The sequence below is a fragment of the Fukomys damarensis genome, unplaced genomic scaffold (assembly GCF_012274545.1).
Source record: "Fukomys damarensis isolate Sample0158 unplaced genomic scaffold, DMR_v1.0_HiC HiC_scaffold_30, whole genome shotgun sequence".
Taxonomy (NCBI): Eukaryota; Metazoa; Chordata; class Mammalia; order Rodentia; family Bathyergidae; genus Fukomys; species Fukomys damarensis.
The window spans coordinates 26,661,463-26,679,866 of record NW_022900942.1 but is presented as its reverse complement, the minus strand read 5'-3'; the positions used below and the strand labels follow the sequence as shown (position 1 = coordinate 26,679,866).

General features: G+C 41.0%; 1 protein-coding gene across 4 annotated transcripts in view; it reads left to right on the top strand.

Moving 5' to 3' along the window:
• Znf532 (zinc finger protein 532) overlaps positions 1-18,404 on the top strand; it is a 114,167-nt gene that overhangs the window by 93,572 nt on the left and 2,191 nt on the right. For all 4 annotated transcript variants that reach the window (XM_033757341.1, XM_010603373.3, XM_010603374.3 and 1 more), the window contains 2 exons: positions 15,755-15,867; positions 17,922-18,069. In XM_033757341.1, coding sequence (XP_033613232.1) covers positions 15,755-15,867; positions 17,922-18,069 — 261 coding nt within the window. The remainder of the gene's footprint in view (positions 1-15,754; positions 15,868-17,921; positions 18,070-18,404) is intronic.

Below are 18,404 nucleotides of genomic sequence, written 5' to 3'. Positions count from 1 at the left end.
TTTTTTTTTTTTTTTTTAGTTCTGATGTTGAACCCAGGACCTTGTACATGCTATGCAAGCACTTTACCACTGAGCTACACTCCAGTTATATATATTAAAAATAGCTAGAAAGACCACAAGTCTATCATGAGCCTTACTCTCCATTTTAAAAGTTTACTTTCAAAAATGACTTGCCTTGATGTCAGTTTACAAAGCTATTTTAGCAGACTGCTTGCCTTGGGGTCATGAATGAGAAGCTCAACAGCCCTTTTGGAGGCAATTTCAAGTTTGTTTCACTGACCCAAAATAAAGTGAAGGATTCAGAAAAAGAACAGTGAGCTTGAGTACTGTAAATTGAAGGAAAATAAAGTGACAGCAAGTAACTGATTTCTCTTTCTAAAATTACTGATTATTTTTCTTCACATGAGGGACAGAAAAAAATGAAGGAAAATAAAGTCATTCAAGAATGGTAACGTTATATTTTTGAAAATGTGACTCAAATAAGAGTAAATTCTTATTCTCTGCTTGTTTATAGCTAGAAGGGGTATGTCTCAGATGTTTCTGAGAATTTGGTCTTAGGGTAAGTTGTTTGTATCTTTCAAATGTCTGTTTTAGCCATGTAGGAGGCATTTTTTTGTAAATTCACCTGAGTTTGTCTAAATAAATTGAAGGTTGCAGATAAATATTTATTCATGCTCAGTTATACATTCCACAGCAGAAGACATGGTTTATTAACTCTTTTTTTGTTGTGATAGGCACCATTTTGTGATTGTGCTCTATGAGAAAGTATATTAAAGTTCATTGCATTGCCTACTAAGTCTAAAAATCCCAAATTGAGAGATGTTTAATAAAATTTGTAACACAGAGTAGTAAGGCAAATGTTTTTGAGTCCCAGTAATCAAGTCAACAGGTTTTTCCCCAAAAGTCTTTTAGGGCTTAGGGGCTGGGATTCCTAGAGCTGGAGTAACTAGGGATCTCAGTGTGGAGTACCCAGGAGAATCAATCCAGTGATTTGGACCGAAAACCGTCCTTCTTCATATCTTTTGGGGTTGGTTCCAGAACTATTTCCCTCAAGCATACAAAACTCCAGGGAAGCTTAAATAGCTGTGTATAGATTACCCTTGTAACACCTAATGCAGTGCAAGTGCTGTGTAAATGTTGTTACACAGTGTTTAGGGAATAGTGACAAGAAAAAAATGTGTACATGTTTAGTGCAGGTGCAGTTTTATTCTGTGGTTGTTAAATCCAAGGATGTGGACCTGTGGATACAGACAGCTGACTGTATAACTGACTCACCAGCAGGTACAGCGTTCTCCCACAGACCCATACAGCTGCTGGAGTGCTCCCCCTAAGTGTAGTTCTGCCTGTCCTAGCAACCCACACTTGTTTCAATGTGATGTGCTGAGGCCCTGGGCAAGCTGACCCTGCACCTTCAACTTTACCCTCTGCTGTCCCCATTTGTGCTGTTCCAGGGACACAGTGCTGCTTGTGGCTTCTTGACATGTGCTATATTCTCCCCTGTCTTTGCTCTTTCTGTTTCTTTGGCCAGGAAGTCCATTCCTTGACTCCTCGCTTGCCTGTGAGTACCCATGGCCAGTGGAAGGCCCCAGTCCCCATTGTGTCTGCTGTGGCCTTCATGAATCTGCAGTGACTTGTCACGTTTACTAGCATCCTCTTCCTATTTTTTTTCTGTCTTCAACGATTATAATGTCTTTCAGGGCAGGGAGATCTTGGCACATTAAACTCAGAGCTCAGTAGATGTGGAAGAAAGGGATGGCAGATACTGAGTGGTCTCTCTCTTGTGCCACACTAGGCCATTTAGGCTGGTTCAGGCCCCAGTATTTGCCAAAAACTTCCGTGGCCACCTGCTCTCCTTTGCATAACAACATTTACGCCTTCCCCTTGTTTGTACCTCGCTGCCTGGCAGATGCAAGTCTTTGGCCAGAATCACCCGCCAAAAGCGAGTGATCAGTGCAGGCTTACTGCACAGGCCTTAGACAATCACTCAAGCTGTAGATACCAAGTTGTATGCCTGCACATGTAGTACAGCACATATGGCACTTGTCTCTGAAGTCTGTACTTTACAAGGCACATAAGCAGTAACTGGTTAAAGCCGGGTGCTCAAATCAGCGATTGAGATGTTTACAGACATCTAGACTGAGGTAGTATAATGCCTGATGGACTCTGCTGTTAACTTGGGAGGCGGAAAAGATTCCTCCTTCCCACAGCTTTTCTTGTTTATCTCTAAAGACAATCAAAAGGTAGAGGCTTCCTTGACGCCAGGCTGGGGGCTGATGCTGTTGCCTAGACAGGAAAAACTGGAGCCTTGATCCCTGTCACAGTCTGTTTTGGGTGACCACCAAAGACTTGCTGGCTAAGAACATTCTTTATTAAAAACGTCACCCGTAGCTAGGGGCTGCCTTCTTTCGTGTACAGATCAATTTATCTTTAGCTGTGCTTCCACTGCTTTGATTACAGGGCATCCAGCTCGCTCCCGGTTCTTTTCTGTTTGAGGTTCGATTTTGCTGTCTCTGTGTTGCCCACCACACTGGGGAGCTTACTGTGTGGCAAAGCCTTTGTTTCTCACCTCACTGTTTTCCCCAGCCTACTGATGCCTCCCTTGTCATCTCTCAGAGCTCAAGTCCCACCTGTGCCACAGATTTCTTCCCTGTCCACCTGGCAGGTAGAGTATTGCTGCAGGGGGAAGTTGGGGGAGAGTTGTGTTGTTCCTCCCTCGAAGAGCACAGATTTACTTGGGGATTAAGTTTCTTGATGGAACCAGCACTGAACGTAGTGGTTAGGCTCTCATGTTGCTCCAAGACTGGTTCTGCCACAGTACATGGCAAGACTGTTAAAGATTTGCCCAAGAATGCAGCTATCATTTGTGATTGCTTTAGGAAAATGTGTTCCTGAACCCAACCAGCAGAGCAGATTTTAATCCCTGATTTTGTCTGTAAATTGACATTACCTTGAAACTTGAAACAAAATAACTTTACAAGCAGCAACTGGGGATGTTAAAGAAAGTAAGAGGCTGTTCTGGGCAAGGCTTGACCTAAAGAGTTGTAAAATAGTACCTGGAGGTTGCTGAAAGGTCATGGATTCTTACTCAGTTTAGTTTATGAGTGGGAAAGCTTCAGACTTGGAAGAGCTGCGGGATTTTTTTTTTTTTTTTTTAATAGCACTTAGCCCTGTGCCAGAGCCTAGGGGTGTGCCTTTAAAATAGCCACCCCAGATTTTAGAGGAGAAGAAACTTTTGTTGTTTGGCTGAAGAGCCAAAGCTTAGTGTGCAGTGTGGGCATGGAGGAAAGTTCTGTCTGATTCATTAGATCCAGCAAGTCCACATTAATGCCCAGGGTGTGTTTGTATGTTGCTGCAAAACAAAGAGTTGGAAGGAAAAGGGAGTCTACATCATCTTATCCCCTCAAAACCAAGTACTGTAATTCCTGAACAAGTGTCAACAGCAACAAGTCTGGGAGCACAGGAGTACCTCTGCACAGTTGTCTGGCTTCTCTTTCTCACTCCAGTGTGCGGTGCCCCCCAGGGAACATTCCAGGGGTCCCTGGGAATCTGGCCCTACTCTTCTCTCTCTGACAGATTTGATAGTTGATTTTTAACTACCAGCATTACCTCATTAAAATTGCTTATTTAGATAGCTGGAAAAACCTGTATGATATAGGACTGACTCACTCATAGGAAATGATTTTTCGTTAGTCAAGTTTAATGTTTGCATGTGGACATCTAAAATAATGTTAATTTTTTAACATTATTAACAGATTTTTTAATAGATTATCTGATTAAAACACTGATTATCATTAAAGGAAGTATTCGTTTTTTGTCTTTTATGGAAATGAATCATGTTAGAAAGATCTTCAGATTTTTAAAATTTTACAAATATTTGTCTTTCACAATAGCCTTTTTCTTTTGAGATTGCCTTTTAATTAAAAAGGGCGAAATGGTGTATGTATTAGGAGGAAAACATTTCATATATTTCTTCCATTGGCCTCTCCTTGAAGACTGGATGCTCTGAGAATGGGAATAATAGAGAAATACTTTGTCATCCGCTGAAAGGAAACATTTTAGGAACCAAGGAGATCTCAGATAGGACCAATCCCTGTAAGTAGGAAAGGGGAACTAAACTGAACCAAGATGGGCTTCATAGTTACACGGCCCTGTAGAGATTTAAGGGTTCTGGAAGCCTTGGCACGTGCCCCTGGGCCCTGTGTGTCTGCTTTCTTTTTTCCTTTGTGTTGTTGAGGATTGAACCTTGGGCCTTGCACATATGGTACCGCAGAGATACACTCCCAGCCTCATCCTCTCTTCCTGGAATGCAGATTGTGAAGGAGTGGGAGGAATGGTTAGGCAGGATGCATTGTGTGCGAGCCTCCTAATGAGGATTGGTGAAGGAAGATGTCAAATGGATGGCAGGAGAGTAGAGGCCTAGGATTCCCCTGACAGGACATACACAGGGACTGTGCAGAGTCCTTAGTGGGAGTTCCAACCTCCGGCTGTACTTGGCCACTGCTCAGTGGGGGGAGACACTTCAACCCCAGGCAGGCCCAGGCCTCCTGGTGACTCTGCCACACAGAGCAGTGCTGCTTAGTTTCATTGCCCTGATTCTCACTTCTTTTCTGAACCTTCCTTTCAGCACTTTCCTCTTTCCACTGCCAAGTGTCTGGCCTTGTTCTGAGCGTGGACACTATGGAATGTGTTTCTTTTCTTTTCTTATTTATTTATTTGTTTGTTTTTTGGGTTTTTTTTTGTTTTTTGTTTTTTGTTTTTTGTTTTTGAGACTGGGTCTCACTTTGTGGTTCAGGCTGGCCCTGAACTCACTATGTAGTCTAGGCTAGGTTTGAACTCAAAGTGATCCTCCTGCCTCTGCCTCCCAAATGCTGGGATTATGAGCGTGCACCACCATGCCCAGCGCATGTTTCTTTCTCATCAGCTCTGGCTTAGTCTTTTGTGGTTGTGTGTTTATTACTGTTCTGGGTCATTAAGTTTTTCAGTTGCACAGTGTTCAGCAAACCAGATAGTCTTTAACAGGAAAGTTGGGACACTTGGTTTTGTTTTGTTTTGTTTTAAACAAGCATAGCAGCAAGCACATATCTGTTTTTAATACAATTCATTTGAAAGTTGTCACCTCAAAAATCTAGGCACATTACAATTATATTGCTGGTATGTACAACCTATACAGACCATGTTACATGAAACAATACAATCATTCCCCTTGCCTTATAATTTATGACTTGTTTTATCTAGATTGTCTACTATGTTAAATAGATTTGGTTCTGCATGACTGTGACTTACCTGTTTTTTGTTGAATATGAGACAGCGGTCTAAATCAAGGAGTGGTAGACTACATTTCACAGGCCTGCACCTGTTTTTGTAAATAATTGTTGAAGCACAGCTGTGTTCATTCACTTATGTGTTATTGCCTGGTTCCAAACTGCAGAATTGAGTAGTTTACAGCCTGCAAAGCTTGATTTGTTTATCTTCTGGCTTGGCTTGACTTGTGGTCTAAACTCATCCGCTATGCCTAGATACGTCCCCAGAACCACTCAGTTCTAATTTGTACAGACCTGGATGGCCTGATTAATTTTAGTACTAAAAAATTCTATCTCCTGAAGCATTCAGATGTAGGCAGTTTAAATTTGCTATGCTGTGTATACCAGAACACTCCCCTGTGTATTCTTGGATACAGTGAAATTGGAATTGCCAAAGGTGTTTAGAGTTTATGAGCACAGCACTCCACACTTCAGGGAAAGGCTACTTGTGTGCATAAGATCACTTACTCTTAAGAGAGCACTGGTGGTGTGGGCAAGCAGGTTTATTTCCTGTAATTTATCGTGTATAGCTGGTAGTTGTATTTATATAACAGGAGCTAAAGTTGTCTAGTTCTACAGTCATATATTGGTTATACCCAGACCAAATAGGAATAAATGAAAAACCTTTTTAATTGTTTATTACAAAAATGTATTTAACAAAAAGTTTAACATAAAAATGTACACAACCCAATTTTTACATTAGGTGAAATAGGCCAGAGAGGGCACCTGTATTCTTTGCTGAGTCATTATTTAAACTTGTCCCAAGGCTTCTAACATGATGGGCACAATTCCCTTGTCTTCCCATTCTACTATTGTTCTTCTATTCATAAAGGGACAAGATCCCCACAGTATTACTTGAACATGTTTGCATGTTTTCAGCCATTTAATTTCAGTGATAAATCTTTGTCCATAATTTTGTCAGCTCTGGAGAACAAGCTTTGCTGGTGGTGTCTGCGTGGCAGGCTCAGAGCTGCTTTTAATGAGAAACTTAAATTCCTATGAAGTAGTAGTTTTTGTTTTCCTGATGAAAAGCATGATGTGTCTGAATGAAAATTATAACTTTTACTTAATAACTATGCTAGTAGTATTACACTCAAATGAAAATTGTTTTTGTTTTTTTTTTTTAAATATCAACTTTATTGCCAGGGATTTAGCTCAGTGCCACCACACCTGCCTTGCAAGCCCAAGGTCCTGAGCCAATCTCTAGTATAGAAAAATTAAATAAATAAATACCAACTTTAATGAAGTCTGGTTTATATTAGTTTATTTTTATTTTGTAGAAAACTTGACTTACTTTATAGAACATATATTATAGATTAAAAAAAAAAAACCCTTTCAAGTCAGGTATGATGGTGACACCTATAATCACTGCACTTGGGAGGATGAGGCCAGCATGGGCTAATTATATAGTGAGTTCAAGACCAGCCTCAACTACATAGGGAAACCCCATCTCAACTCCCGCTCTGCACAAAAATCTGTTCAAGGGCTGGGGATTTAGCTCAGTGGTGCCATGACTGCCTTACAAACTCACGGTCCTGAGTTCGATCCCTGGTATAGCAGTGGGGGGGGCTTGTTTAAATTTATCAGTGTATACTACATGTTGAGTATTCCTTTTTCAAATGTTTGGGACTAGAAGTATGTATGTTTCAGATTTTTTTTTTTTTAATTTTGGAATATTTGCATAGATTTTACTAGTTGAGTTTTGGGTTAGGGATGCTCGGCCTTTCTTTTCCCTTTCTCTTCTGTTTTCTTTATTTGCTGTCTTCTTTTGTTTTATCTGAATATTTGTATGTTATAGGTATAAAGTGTGCTTCTGAAGCTGAAAAAAGGCCATTCATACCCTGGGAATGTTTTAACTTTTAAGCATGTTTGTTCTTCTGAATATACCTCCCTCTTTATTCAACAAATATTTACCAGATTGCATAGCATTTGCTATGAATAGAATAAATGAAGTCATGCCCTACAGATGCTTAGTTTGATAAAAAGAGAAACATTATAAAAGCTAAAACTATTTTAAGAGCTGGGTGACTTAGAAGAATCACAAGTTGGTATATAATTAACTACTAAATGAGAGATGCTTAGAATTCCAGTTTCAGCTTGGTGCTGTTGAGGTCCTGTGACTGGAGTGAATATAAATTACAGTCTGGCCTTCATGGATGTCAGAGGAGGAAAGACGTATGAAAAATTAAAATTCAGTGTAATTGATGGCAGAGAAGAATTGGATCTATATCGAGGAGACAAGGAAGCGGGGATTGAGGGTGACTTTTGTGGGGAATTAGCTGAAGAAAGACTGCCGAGGGGGGTGTTAGTCAGATGCTCAAGAGGGATTTGCCCATGTGCCAAGCAGCCAGAAGAGTGGGGATGATGTGCGAGCCATGTGATGTGGTCAGTGGCTGCTGATAGTTTGAGCATCACGTGCTAGACACTGAGTGGAAGGAGGGTGGGGCTGGGGCTGGGCAAGTGAGCCGTCAGGACGTACATTTCCAGCAGTTTGCTCAGGCAGCTGTGTGGCATGTGGACAAGAGGAGGGGGGCACTGTGGTGGCTGGAGAGGTCACAGAACTGAGTGGTGAGCCAGCCTAAGGCTAGAAGGGGTTTGAATGTGGCTCAGAAGAGTGGAGGCTATGTCAGGAAGGGAAGGAAGAAGTGAGTTTCTATTTCCATTAGTTCATGGTTAGTCATGGAAACCAGAAAGTCTGGATTTGGTGGCACACATAAAGAAAACCTAGTGGGCCGGGGATTTAGCTCAGCGGTTCGGTGACCTGCTTTGCAAGCACAAGGACCCGAGTTCAATCCCCGGTAACTAAAGAAAAAAAAAAAGGAAAAAGAAAACCTAGCATCTGAATTCACATCTTGGTCCTCTTTATTCCAGGGGTGACTCTGTCTCTGTCTCCCTTTATCTGCAGCCCCTTTGTTGACCATCCCAGTGCGTCACCACCATACTTGTCTTCTCTCCTGCATCTTCCGCTTTTCTCAGTTATTCTCAAAATCACAAAGCATGCGATCGTACCTCTTAAACTGTTAGGCTGTTTTGTTCCTCGGCCTCCTCGATAGCCAGTCTTCCTAAAGTACCTTTCTACCCTTGTCTCCCTCTCTGTTCTCCCAGTGAGCCTCTGGTCTTCTTCCCATTTCATCATTCATTTTCTTCCCATCCCATCTTGTGGGGGTCTCCAGTGACTTCCATGTCGTCAGGCCCAGGAGTTTTGGCTGAGTTATGTGGCCTGTCTAAAGCAGTTGTCCATTGGGTCCTTCTTGAAATGCTTATTGCCAGGCCTCTAGGATACCATTTTCTCTCCGTTCTCTTCCTGCCTCATTGATAACCCCTGCTCATTCTTTCCCATCCGCTCAGCCTGTGAATTTTCCTGGGTTTGTATCTCTGTTGTGGACCTGTCTGGAGTCCTAGACTTGAATCTGACTGCTAAGATCTCCAGTGGGCGCTTGAAGTTAGCATATGTAAAACATGTGAACTCTTAATTTCTCCCCATTCTTAACCCTGTTCCTCCCAAGTCTTTCCCAGTAACTGGCAACACTTGTACCAGATGCCCAGTACCAAAGAATTTGGAATGATTCTTGACCCGCTTCACTCTCTTTGTCATCCACGTTCAGCACCTGCACTAATCCTGACAGGTCCATTTAGCCTCACTTTCTCTAGGTTCTAAGTCCAGGGCACATGATGTCTAGTCTAGATTCTTGCAACACAGCTTTGTACTGGCTTCACAGCTTCCACGTTTGGCAGTCAGGATGACCCTAGCTACTAGCTAGCGTGTTGGTCACGTGACTCTTCCACACAGATTCTCTAGCGTATTCTCATCATGCAAGAACATCCATCCTGCCTCACCGTGGTCCATATACTTTACAGTCTGTTCAACCTCCCTTTCCCCCTACTCAGCATTTTTAGACTTCCAATGGCCTCCTTTAAGTTAGCATATCCAAAATGTAACGCTTTCCCTATCTCTGACCCTGTGCCTCCCCAAGACTCTTTCCCAGTTAGTAGAAAGAGAAAACTGCATAAAATATTTGATTGGGCAGTTCACTAAAGAAACAGAGACCAAGGAATACATAGATGGATGTTTAACATTATCGGACATTAAAATAAAGTGAAATACATTTTACTTATCATTTAAGTGGAGTTAAATACTGATCTTGGCTGGAGACTCTTAGTAAACAAGTACCAACTGGCTAAGAGTATCAAGAGTCTTTTTTTTTTCTTTTTTCTTTTTTAATTGGTATTTGGGATCAAACTCAGGGTCTTACACTTGTGAGGCAAGCAGTGGCACCACTGAGCTAAATCCCTGGCTCCTAAGAGTCTTGAAAGTTTTCATAGCTTCTAAAATTAGGTACAGACTACTTTCAGGAATAATTGGTGGACTACAGAAATTTCTATCTGTAAGTATAAAGAAGTTGAAACAACCCAAGTTAGTAATAGAAGATACATTACAGCTCATTGATGGAATGGAATACTCTGCAGTCATTAAGAAGAAATAGGGATATTAAAATATATGTAGATGTGTTCAGTTTTTGAGTGGAAAAATGGGTTGAAATCTATGACACAGACTCAAATACAAATATATACATATATTTATACAAGAAATGAGAAATATACAGTAACTAGAAGCTGACTAGAATGGTGAGATTGGAAGCCATTTTCATGTTTATTTTGTTTTGCAGTATACATTTATTACTTTTATAATAAGAATGAATTGAAGGACAGTGTATTTCACTTTGGCACTGGAATTGCCCGATTACCTGGTTTCCTACTCCCCCACCCACCGTGGCTTAATAAGCTTTGTACCTGTCTAGGACAATGCCTGGGCTCCTGCCCTGTGGGAAGACCTGCTCTTCCTCTGTCTGAGCCCTCCCCATCTCCCTGCCCAATGACTCCTCTTTGGCCTCTCCTGTTTCCCCGTATGTAAACATGCTGATGTGACTTGTCTTCAGGAAAATAAGCACTGCTTGCTCTGTTTGTTTTTTTTGACCTTGAGTTTACTTTGTGATTACTATATACAGCCTATCGCTATTTCTGACAATTGTATATTCAGTTATTCTTTATTCTTAAAGACTGAGTATTTTCTCTGTATTACAAAGCAAGGATACAAGAGGAATTATGGAGGAGTAAAAATCCCCCAGACATTCCTTCAACGGAAATCAAAACTCGTCATGGTCAGGTGTAGGTAGATGTTTTATCTGTTAATTGAAACTTTTAAAAAAACCCTAATACCATAAGTCATTAGATAAAAGCTAATAAAAATCGTAAGGAAATACCACTAGCTGCCCTTTAGAAGGACTGAAATAAAAGGGTGACACCAGATATTGAAAAGAGTGCAGGGCAGCTGAAGCCGTTTTCCCCTTCTGGTAGAAATGCAGAGTAGCCTGCCAGTTTCTTATGTAACTTACCATGTGGCTCAGTAACCTTGTTCCATGCTGTATCTATCCAAGAGAAGTGAAATCACATGCCCACCCAAAACACTGTGTGGGAAGGTCTACAGCCACTTTATTCATTATTTCCAAAAGCTAGAAACAACCTAGACATTCATCAGCTGGCGGAGCGGTCAGCAAGCGGGGCACATCCGTACAGTGGGATATTTTCGTGCAGTGAAAATGAACAGAAGCTGAATTTTCAACCTGTTGTGTTGGGTGAAGAAGGCAGACGTAGGAAGCTGCCTGCTCTACTGTGGGGTTCCATGTATGTGACAGAAAAGCTAAACTAGAGGGGTACAAAATTGGCAGTGATTGTCGTGAGCCAGACTTAAGAGGAAGGCAATGCTTATGAAGGGGCTCATGGATTCTTAGGGATGAGATGTCTATTATATATCTTTAGACCATGGCAGTTACTCAACTGTGTCCATTTGTTAAAATTCAGAACTATACTTTAAAAAGGGTGAATTTTACATTTTGTAAGTTATACCTCAGTAAGCTTAACTTTAATTTTAGTGGGGGGCGCATTTTGACACAAGGTCTCACAATTCAGGCTGGTCTTGAACTCACTATGTAGCCCAGATTGGCCTCAAACTCATGGTGGTCCTCCTGCCTCAGCCTCCCGATTTTTTTTTTTAGATGCGCTGTATTCATATGGTTCAAAAAAACAAACATGAAAAAATATAGTGAAGCCTCATTCCTACCCTTACCACCCATATTACCGAGTTTCTTATGTATCTTCAGGTTTCTTTATTTAAGTACAGTAGTGCCCCTGCATCTAGTTTCTCTTTCTGAGCCTTCAGTTATCCATGGCCAACTGCAGTATGAATATAGAAAAGATGCCAGATACAAGGAAGACCCAAGTTTTAAATTACACCTCTCCACGTAGCATGATTGCATTATGTGGTGTCCTGTGCCATCTCACCCAGAAACTGAATTACCTCTTTGTCCAGGGTATCCACTCTGCATATTTACCTGCTGTCTTAGATGTGGCTTTATGATGCTTGTATTCAGGTAATTCTTATCTTACTAATAATGACTCCAGTGCAAGAGTAGTGAAACTGGCAGGTCAGATATGCCAAAGAGAAGTTGAAAAGTTCTTTGTTTAGGTGAGAAGCTGAAGTACAGTGAAATCTTCAGAGAGAAACACATGCCACAGCAGCTAACTTTTATTACAGTGTATTATTAAAACTGTTGTATTTTATTTGTTGTTAACCCCTTTCGGTGCTTAGTTTATCAGTTAAAATTTTCTCCTGTATGTATGTATGTACAGACAGTATTCAGCTTACCATGGTTTGACTTGCAGTTTTTCAACATTATAGGTTTTCTGGGGTCTTAAATGCATTTCCGCTTAAGCTGGGTTTGTTGGGACACAATTCCATTGTAAGTCAAGGGAGCCGCCTATATAGGAAAAAGCGTAGATATATTTGGTAGGGTTTGGTACTACCTGAGATTTCAAGGCATCTGTAGGGACACTTGAAATGTTTCCCAGTCTCTGGCAATAAAGGGCAGTGGACTGTAACAGAACAGACTCCCAGGGGGAAGGGTTCAGAATCTTAGGAGTTAACTGCCGAGGAGCTGTTGCCGAGATATATTTAAATTATATAATTGGTTTGATCTTTTCTGAATTTTCATAAAGTGTTGGACAGAGCTGAAGAGCACGTGTCGGCATGGCCTAACAAAATCGTGTGCCTTTTAATAGGTGGTTTGTGGCTGTTTCAGGGTGTTTGACAGTTTAGGAGGCTCTCTGTGTGTGAGATGGGGAAGTGGATGTCTCTCCAGACACCTATGTCATGATTAAAAAAAAAAAAAAGCAGGGTGAAAATTTAAAACAATTTTTTAAAATTCTATTACAGTAAAAGACATACTGCCCTTGTCGGCAGTTTAGCTCAGTGGTTCTGCTGTCTGCCTAGCAAGTGCAAGGTTCTGAGTTCAATATCCAGTACCAAAAAAAATAAATAAATAAAGACATATTGTCCTCATTCCCCCCTCAGATACTCCCCTTCACCTTCAGTGCACGCCATTATCCTTGTGCCTTTCTGAAGCAGTTCTGAAAAGTCCTCTTTCATGAGTGTCTTCCACTGTCGTGGCTCCCTTGATGTTGTGAATCAGTTGTAAACGTTTACCTTTCGTGGCTGTTTTCACTTCGGGAAGACCTGGAATCGCAGTTCCAGATCGGGTGAATAAAGTGGAAGAGGACATAACTACGGTGTTGTCATAAGCCTGTCTGTTGAATGGCACTTGGCAGCAGCACCCACCAGCTCTTTGATCATATCTTGTAAAGACATGCAATCCTAAATACTCTGGAGGCTGAGGCAGGAGGGTTGCAGCCTCAAGGCAGTTTAGTGAGATCATGTCTCAAAAAGGGCTGGGGTTGCAGCTCAGTACCCCTGGGTTTAATTCCCAGTACCTCACCAGTGAGGGGGCAGGGAGGGAAACATACAGATTAGGAAGGATGTTTAGTGATCCCAGGTGTTTGTTTTATTTGGTATTATATGCCAAAATTTTATGTGAATTTTGGGACTTTGACAGCTTATACATTAGCTATTTCTTCAGAGAGAGTTCCATTTATAAATGAATGAAACAACTCAGAATTGAGTGAGAAAACATGTTCCTTTTCTAAGTGTACTTAAACTGGAAACTTAAAAGCCCTGGTTCACCCAGTATCAACTTCCACTACCCTGGAGCCAGGAAGAAGCAAATGGCCTTAAAAATATTGGAAACAGAATGTGGACTTTCTTTCTTCACACTATTTTTCCATTTTTGACTTTAAGGGATTGTTTTCTGTCATTGAGTAGCAGTTAATGAATTAGTAACTTTGAAGATAAAAATGATGAAAATAACTCAAGCACCTTGAATAAATTAGTACTGAAACTTTTCCAGAGAAGAAAGTCCATGGTGGAGCGCTCTCCGCATACACCCCAGGCTCAGGGTTCAATTTCTCGCAGCTCTCCCCCCAGACACTTGCCGTGTTGGGTAACGGGAGCTTGGCAGGCTTGACTTACAAACCAGTATTTACACTTCTCATTCTCTCAGCTTTGGTCACTGATCTGAAGCTCTGCTCTGTTTTGGGATTGCACAGTTCATTTCTGCCTGCTTTTGTAAAGATGAGGAGAAGTAGGTACCTCAAATGTCTGCTCTGTGCAGTTAGACTCCGCTGTGCTGCCTTTTTCACCACTGTCCACAGAGGATGTGCTCCATTAGAATTTTGCTTTGATATTAATATATCCACACAATAGAAAGAGAGTATTAAACCATTCACCTCAGAGAATCCAATTGCCCTTTCTCTGGGGCCTTGCCTCTCTTCCTGTTAGACTGCTAGAGAGATACATTTACATCCCCTGCATCTGTTACAGTTATTTGCCAGAACTCTCTTGCTTTTAAAAAGTTAACTTATGGATTAATGTTGTTGATGTGATATACACAAAACTAAAAGGGTTTAGGTATTTGATTTTTAAATGTTATTATTGAACTATTGTTGGTTAGTGATTCTGTTCTTATTTTATTCCAAAATAAAGACTTGGTGCCCCTTACTTGATTTTTGGCCACATAAATAGACCAAGGGTTACTAATGGTCTGTTTTGTGTGATGAAAAGTTTTTATGAAGGAATACCTGTAGGAACAGGGACAGCATGTCTCAGAGGCAGGATTTTATGCTTAGAAAAACTGTAAAAACATTGATACAACTTTAATTTTTAACACAGAGAACAAAATTTCTCCCTTTGGGTTCAAGACCCTTTCATATCACTATTGGGCTAGTTTGCTTTATTAAAAAGACAGTTTCCCACTCTTTAAATGAAACTTGGGTACATAACTTTACCAGTTACTTTTCTATGTCCCTTTACCTTATTTCCTGTTTTCCTGCAGCACCCCTTGAGGAAGACGTTATTATAACCCCATCTCAGATTGCGGGGGAGGGGAGCTGCTGATAGGTTGAATAGCTGTCCCTGGGTCACATGATGTAGGTCACATGATGGCAAATGGCAGAGACAGGTGCCAACCAATCTCTGGTTCTCTAGAGCCAAACTTTCACCACTTAAATAGATTTGCTTGCCAATTTAAAACTTGTCAGCTGATTAATACAAAGTTTTAAACAATATTTATCACTTATCTTACAGTTGCGTACTTATCCCTTACTGCCAAGAATATTGATGTTATAGCACATGAGGACTGATTGCCACTTCCACCTTATTTTTAGTGAGGGTTAAGCCAATTTTGTTCCAGCCATTAGTGACAGCTCTTGTGATTTAATTTCCTTGGGATATGACATTGTTTATTCCAGACTATACATGCTGTACTCAAAGAATTTGCTTTAAAGTTAAGCTGCTAATGTACTTTATAAGTTCTATCAAAAATACATCTAATGTAATTATCTCTTAGTCAAGTGAGAAACTTTTAAATATGAACTAAATTAGGGTTATGAGCTTGGAGGCCTTTGTGCAAATATATGAGCTTGCTTTCTTACCTGCCAGCTACACATACTGACAGCTTTCTTAAAGTGGCTTCAAAATTCTGTGTTTCTGAGATAACCAAATGGTATAAGAGGACTAATAGAAAACTCTTGCATTATATAATGAACTTTACTTAATTATTGATAAAGCTTTAAAATTAAAATTAACCAAGGATTTAATTTGACATGTCTAATTTAACATTGGATAAGGGGACATGGTCTTTCTATTGACAACACATAAGTAATGGATATATTTGTTAAATGTAGTGTTTTTATATATTGCCTCATTTAAAAAAAATAGCACTTTTTTTTGCAGAAAAACACACTAGTGTTTTCTATTAAACATACTTGGTCATTGTATTAAAACACAAATGCCTGGGGACAGAACGTAATTTTTTTCTCTGCTTATCCCACGCTCCTGAAGTTGGTCCCTTCATGGTTAGCCCAGAGCTGCCCCCATTTTAACTACATTTTTTTAAAAAGGACCCTCTGGTTTTGTTAGTGTATTCCCAAGTAATGATGAACGCACAGCATATGAGAGTTCTTAAAAGTGCTGTCCTGTTAAGTGACAATGTCCTCTCTCTTGATAGCAAATGAAGAAACATCCTTGCCGCCAATGTGACAAGTCTTTCAGCTCTTCCCACAGCCTGTGCCGCCACAATAGGATCAAGCACAAAGGCATCAGGAAAGTTTATACCTGCTCGTAAGTCATGATTTCTAATATGGAAGCACAGGGAAAGGGTTGTCAGCAGCTTTTGAAGTGTTCCATTTTGTTTGCTTTTGTTGTACTGGAGATTGGACTCGGAATTCCTAGTTCTCAGTTTGAGACAATTTCTTGCTAAATTGTCTAGATTGGCCTCAAGCTTGGGATCTTCCTAGCTCAGCTTCTCAGACAGCTGAGGTTATAGGTGTGCACCACTGTTTCCAGCTGTGTTTGCCTATTTTACCATTAACTTTTTGACTCTACATCCTCTGCTCCAGTTTCTAGATTATATTTCTAAACTGTATTCTGTTTTGGCATACAGTTTTATTGATTGGGTCAGCTCACTTGCATAGACCATGTACTTTAGGTTTTTATATTATTTAGTGACATTTTTATTACTGAGAGTTGGGAGGGGGATTGCTGGTGGGCAGTAAGGGACATACTTGTCCCTGTGTGTAGCAATGGAGCAGCATTGTAGATTGACTTGGTAGGCAACTTTATTCAGTTTCAGAGGGAGCCAGGTCCTGGGCCCTTTGGCAGTACATGCTATTGGCTGAGACCAGACACATGTGAGGGACAGAGTGGGCTCATAAAAGAAAAAATACCTCAGTGGCCAGTCACAAGCTGCCTCTTCGTATGTGAAGACCAGGCATATTATGTCATTGTTAGTGGGCAGTCTTTGTCACCAACTCAAGGGAGTTGGTAGAAGAAGGTGCTTCTCATCAGAGAGACCTGTAGGACCCTGAATATGGAGAGCCAGTGCATAGGGCTACACAAACAGGGTGAGAGCAGGTCCTGTGGGCCTCACACAGAGGGACAGGCACAAAGCTGTCACCCCAGAGAAAGTTTGCTACGGCTTGGTTAGTTACAGAAAGTTTTCTAGGTAGCCAAATAGGGATGAAATCAAAGAGGTAAGTGATTTTGGTGAGCTGACAGTGTTCCATAAACAGTCTGTGTTGAGACTGAATTAACAGAGTAAGAATTTAGGATGCCCTGGGCTGAGAAAGGAGTCTGCCCAGCCATAATCCTTCACTGATAGGTTTTGTTTGTTCTCTGTGAAGTCACTATAAGGCAGTAAGATGCCAAGACTTCCTACCTAATTTACTGCCGGCGAAAATCTCTTCATGAATCAAGAGCTCACGTCTTGCCACTGCCCCACAGAAGGTCTGTAACGTGAAATCATCAGGTTTGGGGCCAGTCATTATTTGAAAGTAGCAGATTTGGTTCAAAATAAGATTGTGCTTTTCCTCCTGCTTCATTGCAGTGCTATTCTTGCTGTGATGTGTAGCATCCATAATCATAACGCTTGCGAGCCTCTTGAAAGCTGTTTTGGCCTGATTTAAGAAAACAGTAAACCCCTATCTTTCAAACAAACTACTTTCATCATTAAAATATTCTTAGCACAAGATAAAATGAAAACTTAAATAATTGGCATACTTCAGATGTCTATTCAGTTTTCTATGTGCACATGAGAAAGAAGCACCCTTTTGCCAATGGACTTGGAAATGTGTATTCATTGAACAGACTTGTTCAAGTGCTGTGGTGATGGACATGTGGGTTACATCTGTGTTTTAGTGAGAAGTCTGGGCTAGAGGCTCTGTCTCATCACAGCAGAGTGGACAGGGGAATTAACAGCAGCACAGCAGGCCCAGGAGGCACTGTCTTCAGCCTGATGGGTCTGTTGTGGTGTAAATTTTGAAGGTATTCTGAGAAGTTGTAAAGAAAACTTTGGAAATTTAGTATTCTGCATTTTAAAATTAAGGCCCATATAGAATTACAAATCAAGTCTTACTTTGACTAAATCTAGAAAATGTTCCAACTGAAGCAGATTAGTTCTGTACCAACAATGCTTTTTACAAAGCCATTTCTTTAAAACCCTTTTCACAAACTGGGAACTGTGACTCATAGCAACGTTGCTTGTTTCTCTTTGATCCACTGGTGTTAATTTAGCTCATGGTGGCCATCTGTGAATGCTGGGGACTGTCGCACAGGCCTTCCAGCTATAGGCAGCCCACTGTAGCAGGGTGGTCTCTCTCCCTGTCTGTGCCCTGCAGGCACTGCCCGGACTCCCGGAGGACCTTCACTAAGCGGCTGATGCTGGAGAAGCACATCCAGCTGATGCACGGAATCAAGGATCCAGATGTGAAAGAAATGACTGAAGCCAGCAATGAGGAAGAAGCAGAAATAAAGGAAGACACCAAGGTCATACATTACAGCTGTTTTCTTCACAGCAAAGCTGTGTTGACTTGTTTTTCTCCATGCATTCTCTTCATCTACTTTTGCGTATGGTTACGGTTTAACAAATTCAGATTATATATAAGTATAAAACAGGGGATAATCCCCTCTACACCCATATAGACCCCTCAGCTTCTCCTGAAAGGTAACTTTTGTAGGCTGAGACTTGTGGAGGATTTGATATGTGTACGGATTAGGAAAGCTGGGATGGAAGGAGAAAGACAAAGGAGAAGCTGCAAGGGGAGTTGCTGGGGGTTGGAGCAGCAGCTCCTAGATTGATGATGATGAAAACAAGAACCTGA